We start from the raw sequence: 13,999 nt of genomic DNA, 5'->3' as shown, positions 1-13,999 counted from the left end.
TGTGTCAGCCAGATTCAGACAGAAATATCAAATGACTACTTATGAAATGATCAGATATCATCTGCTGCATACTGCCGATCATTAACATATATCATATATCAAGCCATCTCATTAATAGCCTACGACATAATGGAGAACCGAGTTACAGTAAGATCATCACATCACTACAAATCATTCCATTCTCTAGAATCACTCAAAATTCAACCCGCCCATTTGAATGAACGTTTCCTAGTAGCTAACATTTCGAGCTTAATAGCGACAGTCGTCCTAAAATGTTACAATATAGGCTACTTCTCTCTCGGGTGACAATATTTGAAATGATTGTATTGAACTGTAATGGATTGAAGCTCGGCGTTCTTTAAGACCACGCGCGCGCGCAGACTGTATTTCTGACAGAGTTCAGCTGAGCTTCAGTATGAGGAGGATGTGTGTGAGCAGAAGTGCTGGCTGGAAGATGTGAAGTGTGGATTTGTAAAGCTGCTGTCGGTGAGGCTGAACAACACGCATGGACTAACCGGACAGAACTAAACACTTCACAATATGAAGACGCGAACGGTAGGGCAAACTCTCTCTGACATTATACAATAACTTTACAAACATTTACTATGGTACGTAGTTTCCGCCACGGTGTCATATTAGGCTACTCCAGTTATTGTTGATAACGCAAAAACGTAATCAGTGATGAATATGACATTTTCTCCAGATTTTAAGAATGGTTCTGCCTTTTTGTTGTTATTTATTTTCTGATGTTTTGTCAAAGGCAAGTTGTACTAATTATTAGCCTGATGATACTATTTTGGTGGAAACTGCGGTTGCAATGGTAAAGTGTTGTAAGCATGATTTCAATGAATTTACTACAGATGCCTGGATGATTAATATATCAAATAGAGGCACGAATATGTTGCCAAATTAATGTTTGGTGAGCACGTTTTTGTATTGCTATGTACACCAATGAAATTGTATAATTCAATGCAATTTAATTTAAATATAAATGTGTAAAAATTTAAATGTAAACTCTTGTTTGGGATGTTTTATTTATTGTTTATTTATGTTGTTTAATTTTCATATGTTTTAATATGTAAAAAAAAAAGCATTTTGCCACAGTGATGCTTAGATGGTTAATGAAATTATAAAACATTTGAACTTATTAAAAACTTGCAATCAAACTTGACTGTAAAAAACACAATTGACCCTAACATGGAGCTTGTAAATTTCATGCAATTATTTTTTGAAACACACTAGCTGCTTATTCAGTTCATTGAACATTTCATTTTAAAGCTATGTATCAAATCTTTTTCATGTATATTGTGGTAAATTATTAACATCTCATTCATGCCGCAAAATGAACCTTTATTTACCGATGCATCTGTCAGCAGAAGCATTGATGAAGGATAATCTGAGCATCCTCAATAATAATTTTTCGTTCCTTTTGTTTCAGCGTCATGGGATCATATTGATTGGTGTTGTAAGCGTGCTTACAAGCTTATTGTTCCTGTACAATAGCAGTTTTACTGATGCACCAGAAGATCAGATGCAGTCAGATGGACATCAGATGGACATTCTACAACAGCAAACATCCCACTTAGAAGGTTACAGCAGCATCATTGATCATAAGGTGACTTGCTTTCATTAGGTGTTTAAAATGCAATCAAGCACTGAAACTATTAATATGGCACTTAGTTTACTAAACTAAATTTAGCAACTAACTGAGATAAAAACCTTAAAAAATATATTTCTTTGAAGCTTCTTTCATGGTTTTCAAATGTATTAATAAACATATTTAGTTTTGACGACTGACTAAACATCAGTCTTATGAGATCTTCTGTGAAATCGCATAATTGGCTTGTAAGTTATAATTAACGACTTTTGATGTAATTATTAAAATGTTAAAACCCTTTTTTTGTGAAAGTGGAATGCTCAGCACCTTAGTCTCTTCTTTTCTATATCCCCCAGCCCAATCCTAGCTCCAAAATGTCTGTTTTTTCTTTTGTTTTTTTGTAAATGTTTCACAGACATCTGGAGATCATAATAAATGTTTACATTAAAATCCATAATCTCACCTCTCGGACTGTATCTGACCAGTCTTGGGTCTCCTATACTTTACCTTTGCAAAAAACCTTAATTGTTTCCAGAATTCAAATTCAAATTATGCTCACTCATGCATAAGCCCATTAACTCGACTTGGATGGGTCAAGACAATTGGATAATTTTCCTTATATAACTTAAATATGAAGAATCCTTACATTTTTCATAATACAATTTTTATGCAGTTGCTTTTCTCCTTTGTCATCAAATAATATCCTCAGACAGATTATTATATTGGCACTGACATCACATGACATGCAGTGCACTATAACATTCAGAAGACTTGGCCATTTTTCTTTATTTCTGTCATCTTTTTCTGTCTCCTGTCTCTCTGCAGTTTTTCATGATAAATCAGGTGCAGGCCTTTAAAGCCTTTTAAATTACACCATCCAAGTGATGCTATAATTTCTTCCCTTCACTCCTGATCTGATAAAGTGGCAAGCTGCAAGCAGGTGTTATCAAGCTTTGGCCTAATCTTGAGGCATTGTAATCACCAGAACTATCAAGGATGTAAATCTATCTGTCTCTCGGTTCTCTCCCTTTCTTCTCTTTCCCTCTTCACCTGTGCTCTATAATGTCACCAGGGATTTGGTTTAAATACTACAACTGTGCAGAAATGCTATTTACTCTGCATGAGTGTTAAAAATTCACATATAGTTATATGTATATAGAGTGTGTAATGAGAGATTACACAGTGATTACTTGCATAAGTATATCAGGTAAACATGGATGATATATTTTGGTCATTAAAGGGCTAGTTCACCTGAAAATGAAAGCGCTGCATCATTTACTCGCCCCCCACGTGCTTTCTTTCTTCTGCGTAAGATAAAAGGACATTTTTGATGAATGTTTTCACTGCTCTCCTCCATACAGTGAAAGTGGATGGGGACCAGGGTCTGTCAAGCTCTGAAAAAAAAAGCTCCAGAAAGCATCATTATGCACTATATTCCAGGGCTTCTGAAGCCATACAATAGAATTGTGTCAGAAACAGAAGTACATAGTGTAAAGCTCTACAGTCATGGTCACCATTCACTTTCATTGTCTGGAAAAGAGCAGCTTGGACATTCTGCTATAAATTACCCTTTTTGTTTCCTACAATAGAGAGGGACTATTGTGACATGAGGGTGAATAAATGATAGAACTTGTATTTTTGGGTGAACTATGCCTTTATTATGGGTATGATGAAATATAAAGCATCTAAATATAAAACATCTAAGAGAGCTGTGTTCTTGTTAGTGATTTAAAAAATTTTTTTTGACATCTTTAGATTTGACCCTGACAATACCTGTGCTTATCAAAGCAAGAAGTATTCTTCAAAGTCGGTCTCATTGTCATAAGGCATCTCTGTCATACTTCTCACTGACAGACACAGCTCTCAAGTCTACCAGTTCTCATTAGTCAAAAGAGCACTCCTATCCGAGCTAATAAGAGCTCCAGGATTCAGAGCCAGATTTTAATGGATACTCCGTGGAAGTAATTTTGTAACAGTCAGAAGCGGAAGATTTGCTCGTATTAGTGCAAATGAACAGCCAGTGTGGAAGATTGCTAAATGAACATAGCCTACAATTCTTCATCAGAAATCACATGCATTTTTTAGCTATCAGGGGAAGGAAATAGGTTTCCAATTTCACTTCACCCAAAACATTCAGAGGATCTGTCTGATGGGAAAAGCTCATTTTGAATGGTGTGATGCCTATGCTCCAGTGTTGACCTACTTTGCAATGTAGTGTATGAATTAAGTAATCTTAAAATATGATTTTTTAAAATGAAATATTGGTGGATGTTGGATATTTATGAGCTTGTTTTGGATATTTAATTTGCATGCTCATATTACATTTACCATCATCTAACACTCAATTGCATCTTTAAAAACTATAATAATTTAAAATTGTTAAGTGTAATCTTCAGCAAATCTCAAAATTTATATTTTTTCATGTTTGACATAATATTGTGTTGTTTCCTAAATTAAATTTCTATTAAATGTATTATTTTTATATTATAAAATGATTACTTTTTAGATTTTATCTTTAATTTATATAGATAAAGTAGTGTAGAATTTAATAGCGACCACCACCGATATTTTCATATTGCTGCATCCTTGCTCATGAAATAATGCTGCAAATTTTATGAAACACAATTTAACCTCCATCAGCTTCATACACTCAATCAAATGTTCAAAACTTCTGTACAGGGTGCATGCTTTTCCATAAAGGATAATGGCCTGAATCCATTTTTTCTCAGAAAGGTTCTCAAAAATAGAAAGGGGGATTGCTATTAGAGTAATTATGATCATATGTCCCACTGGAGAGAGCTTAAGAATGAGGATGTTAATGAGAGAATAATAAGTGTGGATGGTTATTTACTGGGCCTGATTTGCTTGCTCTCCACTGGGCTATTATCTCCATGGAAACAACCCTGTTTATCACTGCAGAAGAAATCTAATAGAGGCAGAGATACCTGCATAGGGAAAGGGCAGCTTCACTTGTATTATAAATGAATCATCTTACACAGTGGCAGGTCTGTTGGGCTACTGTGTTGTTTCAGCCCCATTTTGGCCCTTTTGTCTTGAAGGCATGTGTACAAATTAGTCATTTTAGCTCAACTATGAATTGGATTAAGCATTATTTTGCAAAAATAGTGCAATACAATGTTTTTAGAGTACATTTAGTGTGAGGATACACACCTTTCCTGCCCCATGTTTTACAGTTTAAAAATCAGGTGGATTGTTTGTATTGACTGACATATTGATAAAAAAGAGCCCTCTTTTTGGTGAATTGAATGCAATCTGGATTCAAGTTGAACATGTTATGCTATACTTTAGTTTTTAAGACACTCTGTAGGCTTTAGGCAAATCTTTCCTCTTAAATGAGGGTTCAGAATGCTTTCCCTTAAAGCTTTTCTTGTGAATTGGTTCAATGCCTTAGTGTTGATTATGCTGGAGAGATTCAATAATGGAGCTAAAGGTAACAATAAAGGTAAAGGAAGTCTTTGTGGACCAGGCACTTTGATCTTTTCTGCCTTTTCAGTGTGTTTCCATGCATTAATTTGGCGGTAATCTCATTCACATTGTTAGATCATGTCTCCACGCCAGAAATATCAAGTTATAATTTTTATTTATTATACAATTATAATTTTGACTTTCAGACTTCTTCTGATTAACAAAAGAAAAAATGGCCTCTAACACTAGCTTGCTCTGTTCTTTTTCTATTGTATCTGTTTTCTTTTTATTTATTATATGATTTAAAAAAAACCTTGCTAAGTGTACTGCATTAAGCTAACTGAGACCTTGCTCTTTTGTTGATTTTGATTGCTTCCATTGTCCTCATTTGTAAGTTGCTTAGGATAAAAGTGTCTGCTAAATGTAAATGTAAATATCAGATCCAGCCCCGGATACCAGATCCTGTCAGAAAATACCCATTTTGAACAACTAGTCACTAGTAGTCAGCAAAATTGTCTAATACCCAAAACCCATTAACAGCAAGTCTTGGTACCCAAAACCAGTGTTTTGTCTGGTACCTAAAATGGTATTAACAGTCTTCTATCAGCCAAGAAGTTGACTGAGCAAAGCCAGTGAAGACACCATGATAGTGATGATGATAAAAAAGGAGCAGAGTTTATGGAATAGTCTTTGTTGAGTATATTTCAATGGTCAGACTTCATCTGATGAACACCAATCCAACAAATGTTATTATACCACAAGCAATATCACTGGAAAATTACTGCTTCACAACAACATCCCGTGATGTTAAAAACCTTGAAATTAAGCCCTTTAAACCACACAGCATAAGACTAAACAACAAAGGAAAAATAATATAAAATAATAATATAATATAAATGACTAATCAATGAAAAATTTAATTAAATGAGTATATATGAATGGTTAAAATGATTAATATAAATGATTATATGATTAAATGGAATAATAAACATTTTCTAATTATAAATGATTATGAATGAATCAATTAATCAATCAATCAATGGAGAATAAGTGAGTATACAAGAAAGGAAGTAAAACACAAATGTATGGTTGCTCTCTATGTATTTGAGGATTGTTAGATCCTTCATTCCCAAATGAATATCATATGATATTCATCATATGAAACCGTTTGGTTACATAGACTGATTAAACAGAAGCAAACTTCTATAATCATCATCACAAAAATACTTTGAAAAGTTCGGTGATCAGGCTGTACTCTTCCCTTCTACATGTTCATACCATGTATTCATATCATACCACGTATGTTAACTGTTGTCGTACAACAGTTAACAGTAATCTGACAAAGAAAATCAACACTCTTATGGCAATGTACAAGAGCAAGATGATACATTTTCCTGAAACAGTAACTAAAGCTTTGAAATGATTCCAGAGTGGCCCCAATATTGATCTAATCTATATGTCCCCATTTAGATATAAAATAAATATGATCAATTAAGTTTGGCTACCTGTTAATGCAGAACTTAAGCTAAATTGTTGACTGCTCTCCAATGTTGTCTAAGATGTATGAATAACATTCAGTTGATAATTGGGACAATTGGAATTCCCAAAAAATCATTGTGAAAACATATTCTTATTTCATATTGTCTGTGCTTTTACCTCTTTATAACTTTATCACTTTTAACACCATTTGTCATCATAGCATCTCTTGTTGTCTCAGCATTATGATTTGCTGTGCCCTATTTACTCAAGTTGTCTGGCAGGTTTATCAAATTGAAACAAGAATTGTAAATTAGAGTGCACCATTTAGTGGCAGTCAATTGGTACGCTGCCAAATGTACCCATGTTACTTAGAAATCAAACCAGTTAGAGGTAATAAATGTGCATACAAATCCATTATGTGGAGAATAAGGAAAAATTCCTTGAGGTTTGATCAAAATGACATCGCTATGACCTTCTATAGCCATGGATAAATCATTGAATCCACATCACATCATGTTTTGACAATATCAGATGATAATTAAAACCACCCAATGATTGTCCTGTTTTAATTGTATATGACGATTAAAATACCCTTGTATGTATGTTAAAAACCAAAGCAAAAAACTAAAGTCTAATTCAGTTTCTTTTCAGTCATGTATCTTTGAAAATATCTCAAATTCAGTAGCAATATATAACTTATCTTAGGACATTAATATAAAAAGTCTAATATATATTTTGTAGCTCAGAATGTGTCAGTAGTCTGCTCTGATAAACATTTTTTTTATTAGATAATTTATTATATTTATTATTATTAAAGATAAACAAAGACCATAGAGACCATTTGGCTGGCGACTAAACTGTAGTCTGGTGTAAGCTAATCATTGTAGTCCCCCTCCCCATATCTTCATCATGAGGTTGGCCCCCGAGGTTCTTCCTCATGACTCCTTCCGACAGCATTTCCCCCAGGCTCATTCAAAATGAATGAGCTAATTCACAATGAATCCATCTGTTTTTCCATAATAATTCTACATCTCCTACATTTGAATGCCGGGGTAGCTAATAAAACAACTGTTTACCTTGGCACAATGCAATGTCCGTCCTCTGCTCTGGAGGCGGTTTTCATGCATCCAAACTTGGAATTTTAAGTTATATTATCACATTAAAATTCACAAAACAGCCCTGAGGGTGCAGGTTTCCCCCAACTAAATAGAATAGAGTTGGCAAATTGTGTTTTTAACATCACACATCCATTAACTTCTTCCACTTTTCCTAAAATCCCTTCGCCCATATCGATTAAACATGAACACATTTTAAACACCCGACACAAGTGTCCGACACAAACTGATCAGATAAAGAAGCAAGGTTCAGAGTCTATTATATATCTGATCATTTAGATCCGATTTAGACTTTTAGTCTGTTGTTACTTGCCTTGCATTCTCCATTGTCCACAAATGATGAACAGCATAGAAAATCTAATTACAATTTAGAGTTCCAAATTGTCTAAATGTTCTTTACAACTACATTTTAATCCAACTACGCCTGTAGTTAAATCCTCAAAAAGAATGTCAGCTTCTGAATAGTACCAGAAATCAGATGTGTTCTAACATCCTCACAGCAGCTAGATGTTACTGTATACACCCTTTCAAAATATTTTTACAAAGACTGGTGATGAAATAGCGGTTACAAAGAAAATAGCAAAGAAAATAGCTGGTAGCATTGACCAAAACCAATTAGCAGTGTCACTAAAAACCATTGTTCTTCTAGAAATATCTAAAATGAGAAATCTCTGTTTCTCATGTCATTGAACCTTTGTAAAATAACCTGATGAAATGCTTCCCTCTCAGAGCCTTAGACAAGATGATAATTTCACACCGAGCTGAGAAACTTAGCCTTCTTACTTAGCCTTCTGTTTAATCTGACAAATATCTGTTAACCCCTTCAGATTTTCGGTTGTCACTAGGTTAGCTGAGATCACCTTTCTGCACTGTGTGTGATTGGATATTTAGCAACTATTCATCAAGTTTTACTGCTGCTGCTTATTGATCTTAAAATGCTCTTTCAACTGTTCTATCAAAATTATGTCATCATTTAACTTCACTTCTGACTCCTCCATAACTATAGAAATTATATCTCATCTGACCCGTTAGCTTTGCTACCCATGGTACTGAATTTCCATGAAATGTCAAACAGAACACACTCACACTGCCTTGCTGCAGTTTAGCCAGGGGAAGACGAATCGTCTTCATCCTCACTTGTTGGTCCGGAGTCAGTAGTAGCTCAGCGGTTTGGGACAATCCATCCTCTGGTCATACGAGAAACAATCACAACTCTGACTCTTATGAAGATAAAAACTCATTGTCATTCCATCCTGCCGACTACGACGAAATGTTACATCATGTGTCCATGCCAGAAAAATCGAATCCAGCCCCGGATGCCAGATCCTGTCAGAAAATATCCGTTTTGTATTAACGGTCTTCTATCAGCCAAGAAGTTGACTGACAGAGAAGAGCAGAAGCAGGAGATTTATTGATTTGATGATAAAAAAGAAGCAGAGTTTGAATAATCTTAGTTGTGTATGATTCAGTGCTCAGACTGACTAGCACAAATCCAACAAGTGTTATTATACCACAATCAATAGCAATGGACATTTACTTCTTAACAAAATCCCGTGATGTTAAAAACCTTGAAATTGAGATATTTTCTTATCTCTTACTCATGAAGACAAATAGCCCTTCAAACCACACATCATAAGACTAAACAACAATGGAAAATATTATAATAAAAAAATATAATATAATATAAAAATAATATTATAAAATAAATGACTAATCAATGAATAAATCAATGAAATGAGTATAAAAATGGTTATGAATACATAGTTCAGTCATGAAACTCTAGATGGCGCAGGCTGACGGGTTGTTAACGTAACTGATGATATTCAGAGAGTTAAACGACTTGGCACAAGCTGATTGGTTCATGCTGCATATACAGCCAATGAGCTTACTGCCTTGTATTTATATGGCTGGCTAGCATTCAGAGACTTCTGCAGCGCGCTTTCAGAGTTTCTCTGAAACCTTCCCCAGCTCCACCTGTGTAGATCTGCTACGGGTTATTTTATATGCTATTTGTGCAGCAGCAGTATGTCTTAAATACTCACTGCACTGTATCGCCATATGCATTGGCAATAGCAAGTTCCTGTACTTGCTTGCAGCAGCAGCAATAATCTACAACTACAGTAATAACCAACAGCAGCAGCAATTCAGCAGCAGCGTAGAAGATCTATTCCGCCAAGACCAAATACATTAACATTGTCATATCCATCACCATGCTAAAATCTTCAGAGAGTTGTCATGATTAAAATGATTATATGATTAAATGGAATAATAAAATGATTAAATTATTATAAATGAATGAATGAATGAATAAATGGAGAGTAAATGAATATAAAAGAAAGGAAGTAAAACACAACACAAATGTGTGGTTGCTCTCTTTAAGAAACACAAAACAGCATTTAAGGGTCCTCAGATCCTTCAACATGGATCTAAATCATTCACCCACTATAGCTTTATCCTTTCGTCTTTTGTCCTCATAATTGTAGCCTGTTCATAATTGTAGCTTTCAGATTTCATACAAAATTAGTACATCTTTTCTATGATGGACATGTGTTTCATTTCTGAATAAGAGTCATTTTGATATTTAATGTGGGGTGTAGAGTCAACAATGGGTAGTTTAACTGTGTGGAAGTAAAAAGGAAAAAAGGTTCATTATAAGACTTGAAAGTCTTGAAAAAAACTTTTATTATTATTTATTTGAAAAAATAGCAGTGAAGCAATTTTGCTTTAAAAATGGATTTTCTAAAAATTTAGAGTGAGTACAAAAACAACTTGACCCAGAACACACACACACACACACACACACACACACACATCAAATGCAAGAGAAGTATTTTAGTAAGTTCTAATTAAGTTATTAGAGTTATTAGATTATACTTTATTGGATCATTTCAGAAAACATTTCAAAAGTGTATGAAACCAACTTGAATAAATTATATGTTGAACATAAAATCTAAAACTTCTCATCATTGTCTCCATCCTCAGCCTCTTAGGATGCACTGCAAAAGCTGTGCCTTAGTGACTAGCTCTGGTCACATGACCGGAAGTGGTCGAGGTGCAGAGATTGACCGCAAGGAGTGCGTCATCCGTATGAATGATGCCCCAACACAAGGCTACCAGAGGGACGTGGGCCAGCGAACGAGTTTGCGTGTGGTCGCGCACTCCAGCATGCAACGTGTGCTACGATACCGCCTTGAGCTACTCAACTCCAGCCAGAACACCTTCTTTATCTTCTGGGGGCCTGGAAACTACATGCGACAAAACGGTAAAGGCCTTGTCTACAACAACCTGCGTCTGCTGAAGCAGATGATGCCTAAACTACAGGTGTACGTCATCTCGAGGTTAAAGATGCAGCATTTTGATGAGCTCTTTAAGAAGGAAACGGGGAAAGATAGGTGAGGATGGTAATGTTTCTTTGTGTCCTAATCGCATTCTAAAGTAATGTTTCTTACCTAATCGCATTATCTCTCTTGATTTGTATCACTTGCTGCAAGATACTGTAGAAACTATTTACAGTACTTTGTTTTATAAGAGGACTCCTGCAGATTATTATTGTATTGAGGTCATACAGTAATACATTTTTTTTTTTTTACATTTTTATGAAAAGGCCAATTTTGTTTCATAAATGGAATACAAAAAAAAAAAACTTGACCCAGAAAGTCTTTATTTTTATGACTCAAAACCTATTTTTAGTAAAATTAGGAATTTTGAAATTTGTAAAAATACCTTCAATAACAACATGAGACTATTTGCAAAACATTATTAGTTGTGTACACTCAGGTGTATTCAAGATGTATTTATTTTAGTAACTTTTAATTAACCACTTAAATGTTTTAGTTATTGATCATATCATATTATTAGATTTTGAATCACTTGCTGCAAGACGCTGTAGAAACTATATACTTTATTTTATAAGATATTGCTGTGTAGAATTTCACTGTTGTATAATATTGAATCAGCTACAGTATTATTATTTGAAAGACCAGATCAGTAAATAAAAAAAGTTACCAGATTAAACAATAAATAAACTATAGAAACTATTTAAAAACTTTATTTTCTAAGACCTTACTATAGTATCATTGTATTTGTAAAACCAAATTAGCAAATTTAAAATGTAATTGATTTATTTGAATTAATTAATTAATTCATGATAAACAAATTAATAAATAAATAAAATGTGATTATCTGTCTAGATTTGAAATGATATACTTTATTTAAATATATAAAAAAATACAAAAATGTATATAAAATTATCTAAATTTATATATATAATATAAACATATATTGTAATATACGTTTTAATTTGGAATTTAGCTCAGGACTGAATTATAAAAAAAAAAAACCTGTAAAAAAAATTATATTTAAAGCTGAAGTGTGTAATTTTATTAACTGTAACAGCCATTGGCCAGACAAACAGGTTTTTCTGATCCACAGTGTTCACAGTTATCAGGAGGATAAACCTTCAACTGGTAAAAATATATAGTAGTTAATATTTATTTCCAAGTATTCTCAAAAGAATTAAAAACATAATAATAATAAAATAGAGGAGCGTCATTTAAAGAGAGGTGGAAGTATTAACTTTAAATGCAGCATGGGGGGGTTGTTAACTAATGTGCAGACCACCAGAGCCTGCTGGAGGCTTGGTATCACTGGCCCACAGGGCACACGGCTTGGCATCAGTGCAGATTAAGGGTTAGGAGAGGATCAGTGCCAGCTGGAGACAGCTGCCAGCTGGGATGTACCCAATCAGACACAAAATGTTCAGGGTAAAATGCTCACATGTTCTTAAACTCTTGAGTTTTTTTCTGTCTGTTTGTGGATCTTTTATCTCCTTTATCTCCTTATATCGCTCTTATCTCAATCCATCTCCCATTGTGAGTCATCTAAGACGTCCATTCAAACTAAAACATTGTAAACGCCAAATCTGGATCATGTGACACTGAAGTAATGGCTGCAGGAAACAGGGAACAGTGTCGTTTGATCATCACAGCTACATAGATGTGCTCTTTCTCTCTTGTGTTATTCAGAAAAAGGTCAAATTCATGGCTCAGCACGGGTTGGTTCACTATGGCGATCGCTGTGGAGATTTGTGACAGAATCGACGTCTATGGCATGATTCCTCCTGAGTTCTGCAAGTGAGACTTTCTTTTCCATATTCACCATAATGCTGTTGGATCACTGTTGTGTATACTGTGCTTTCATTCAAACCTCCTTGTATTTTGGTGGTTTATGACAATTTCAGTTACACATGTGACTGTTCTTCTCAGGTCGCCTAAACTCGAGCTGTCAGTGCCGTATCACTACTACGAGCCTGCGGGGCCAGATGAATGTAAAATGTATCTCTCCCACGAGCAGGGCCGGCACGGCAGCCACCATCGGTTCATCACGGAGAAACGTGTCTTTGCCAACTGGGCACGTATGTTCAACATACACTTCTATCAACCAGACTGGAGACCGGCACCTGTTACAAAAAACAGCACAGACTCCTGAGGTTCAAACACTGCTGTGTTTCTCAGACTCAGAACCTCTGTGTCCTTTTGAGGACAAAATGTGAACATTTGAACTGGAACACATTATGAATGAAAGTTTTCAATGATGTTCTTTGTAGAGGATTGAAACAGCAAAGTCTAATTTTGCTGAACATTTTAATTGCATAAAAAAAAATGTCAACGATTATGTTAAATGTGACAAGAACAAACAGTTTATTATTCACATTACTTATTAATTGTAACAGTATGATCCTCATTGGTTCGTAATTCAGAAAACTGGGTTACTGTATAATTATATCACATTTTCTGTTTCCAGAAATTACTAGTTTGATATCTAGGCCATATTGTTCTTCGTGTGTAATTTCATTTAAATGATACATGGAGCCTCAATAATTTGTGCCACGTGGAGAGTGTCAAGCTATAATATATGTTACAAATTTCTTCTCTCAGTGGCATCCAAAGAGAACCATTTGCAAATTGTGCTTTTTCCAAATGACACTTTTATCATAGGGCCTCATTAGATTTGTCAGATTTAGTTTTTGTACATGTAAAAAAGATGCTTATCTCTTAATATAAAGCTGTACATATAGCTTTATGCTAATACTGTAATGTTCTCAGTTGTCTTTACTCTAAATCAGAGGTTCCCAGAACGAGAATATTTTTATATTCTCTTTTAACTAACTTTTTTTTTTTTCCTTGTCATATTGCTACATATATTTCATGTTTTAAGTTGACATTAACTAGCTTTAGTGAGTCATATGCCGAGTTACAAAAAAAGGTTAATAATCTATCCATAAGACCTTAAAAAGTGTCATTTTCAAATGGTCATAACTCAAGAACCGTGTACGTCACAAAATGATTCCTGATAAGACCTAAAGCATTTATATTTACGCTTC

The 13,999-nt window shown here is 34.5% G+C and overlaps 1 protein-coding gene across 1 annotated transcript; it reads left to right on the top strand.

Moving 5' to 3' along the window:
• Positions 1-429: 429 nt before the first annotated feature.
• st6galnac5b (ST6 (alpha-N-acetyl-neuraminyl-2,3-beta-galactosyl-1,3)-N-acetylgalactosaminide alpha-2,6-sialyltransferase 5b) lies at positions 430-13,232 on the top strand. Its single transcript, XM_016291532.1, has 5 exons — positions 430-555; positions 1,439-1,615; positions 10,600-11,009; positions 12,642-12,749; positions 12,882-13,232. Exons 1-5 carry the CDS (start codon positions 541-543, stop codon positions 13,102-13,104), a joined length of 933 nt encoding a protein of 310 aa, XP_016147018.1. The 5' UTR covers positions 430-540; the 3' UTR covers positions 13,105-13,232.
• Positions 13,233-13,999: the final 767 nt, after the last annotated feature.

This window comes from Sinocyclocheilus grahami, unplaced genomic scaffold (genome assembly GCF_001515645.1).
Source record: "Sinocyclocheilus grahami isolate Dianchi unplaced genomic scaffold, SAMN03320097.WGS_v1.1 scaffold272.1, whole genome shotgun sequence".
Lineage (NCBI taxonomy): Eukaryota > Metazoa > Chordata > Actinopteri > Cypriniformes > Cyprinidae > Sinocyclocheilus > Sinocyclocheilus grahami.
The sequence above is the reverse complement of the archived record's forward strand: the minus strand, read 5'-3'. Positions and strand labels throughout refer to the sequence as shown.

What these genes read in the sequence shown, in the direction of transcription:
- st6galnac5b (XM_016291532.1), top strand. An exon ending in GCAGCATCATTGATCATAAG is followed by an intron (nt 1,616 to 10,599) that starts GTGACTTGCTTT and finishes CTCCATCCTCAG; the next exon opens with CCTCTTAGGATGCACTGCAA. An exon ending in AAGGAAACGGGGAAAGATAG is followed by an intron (nt 11,010 to 12,641) that starts GTGAGGATGGTA and finishes TGTGTTATTCAG; the next exon opens with AAAAAGGTCAAATTCATGGC.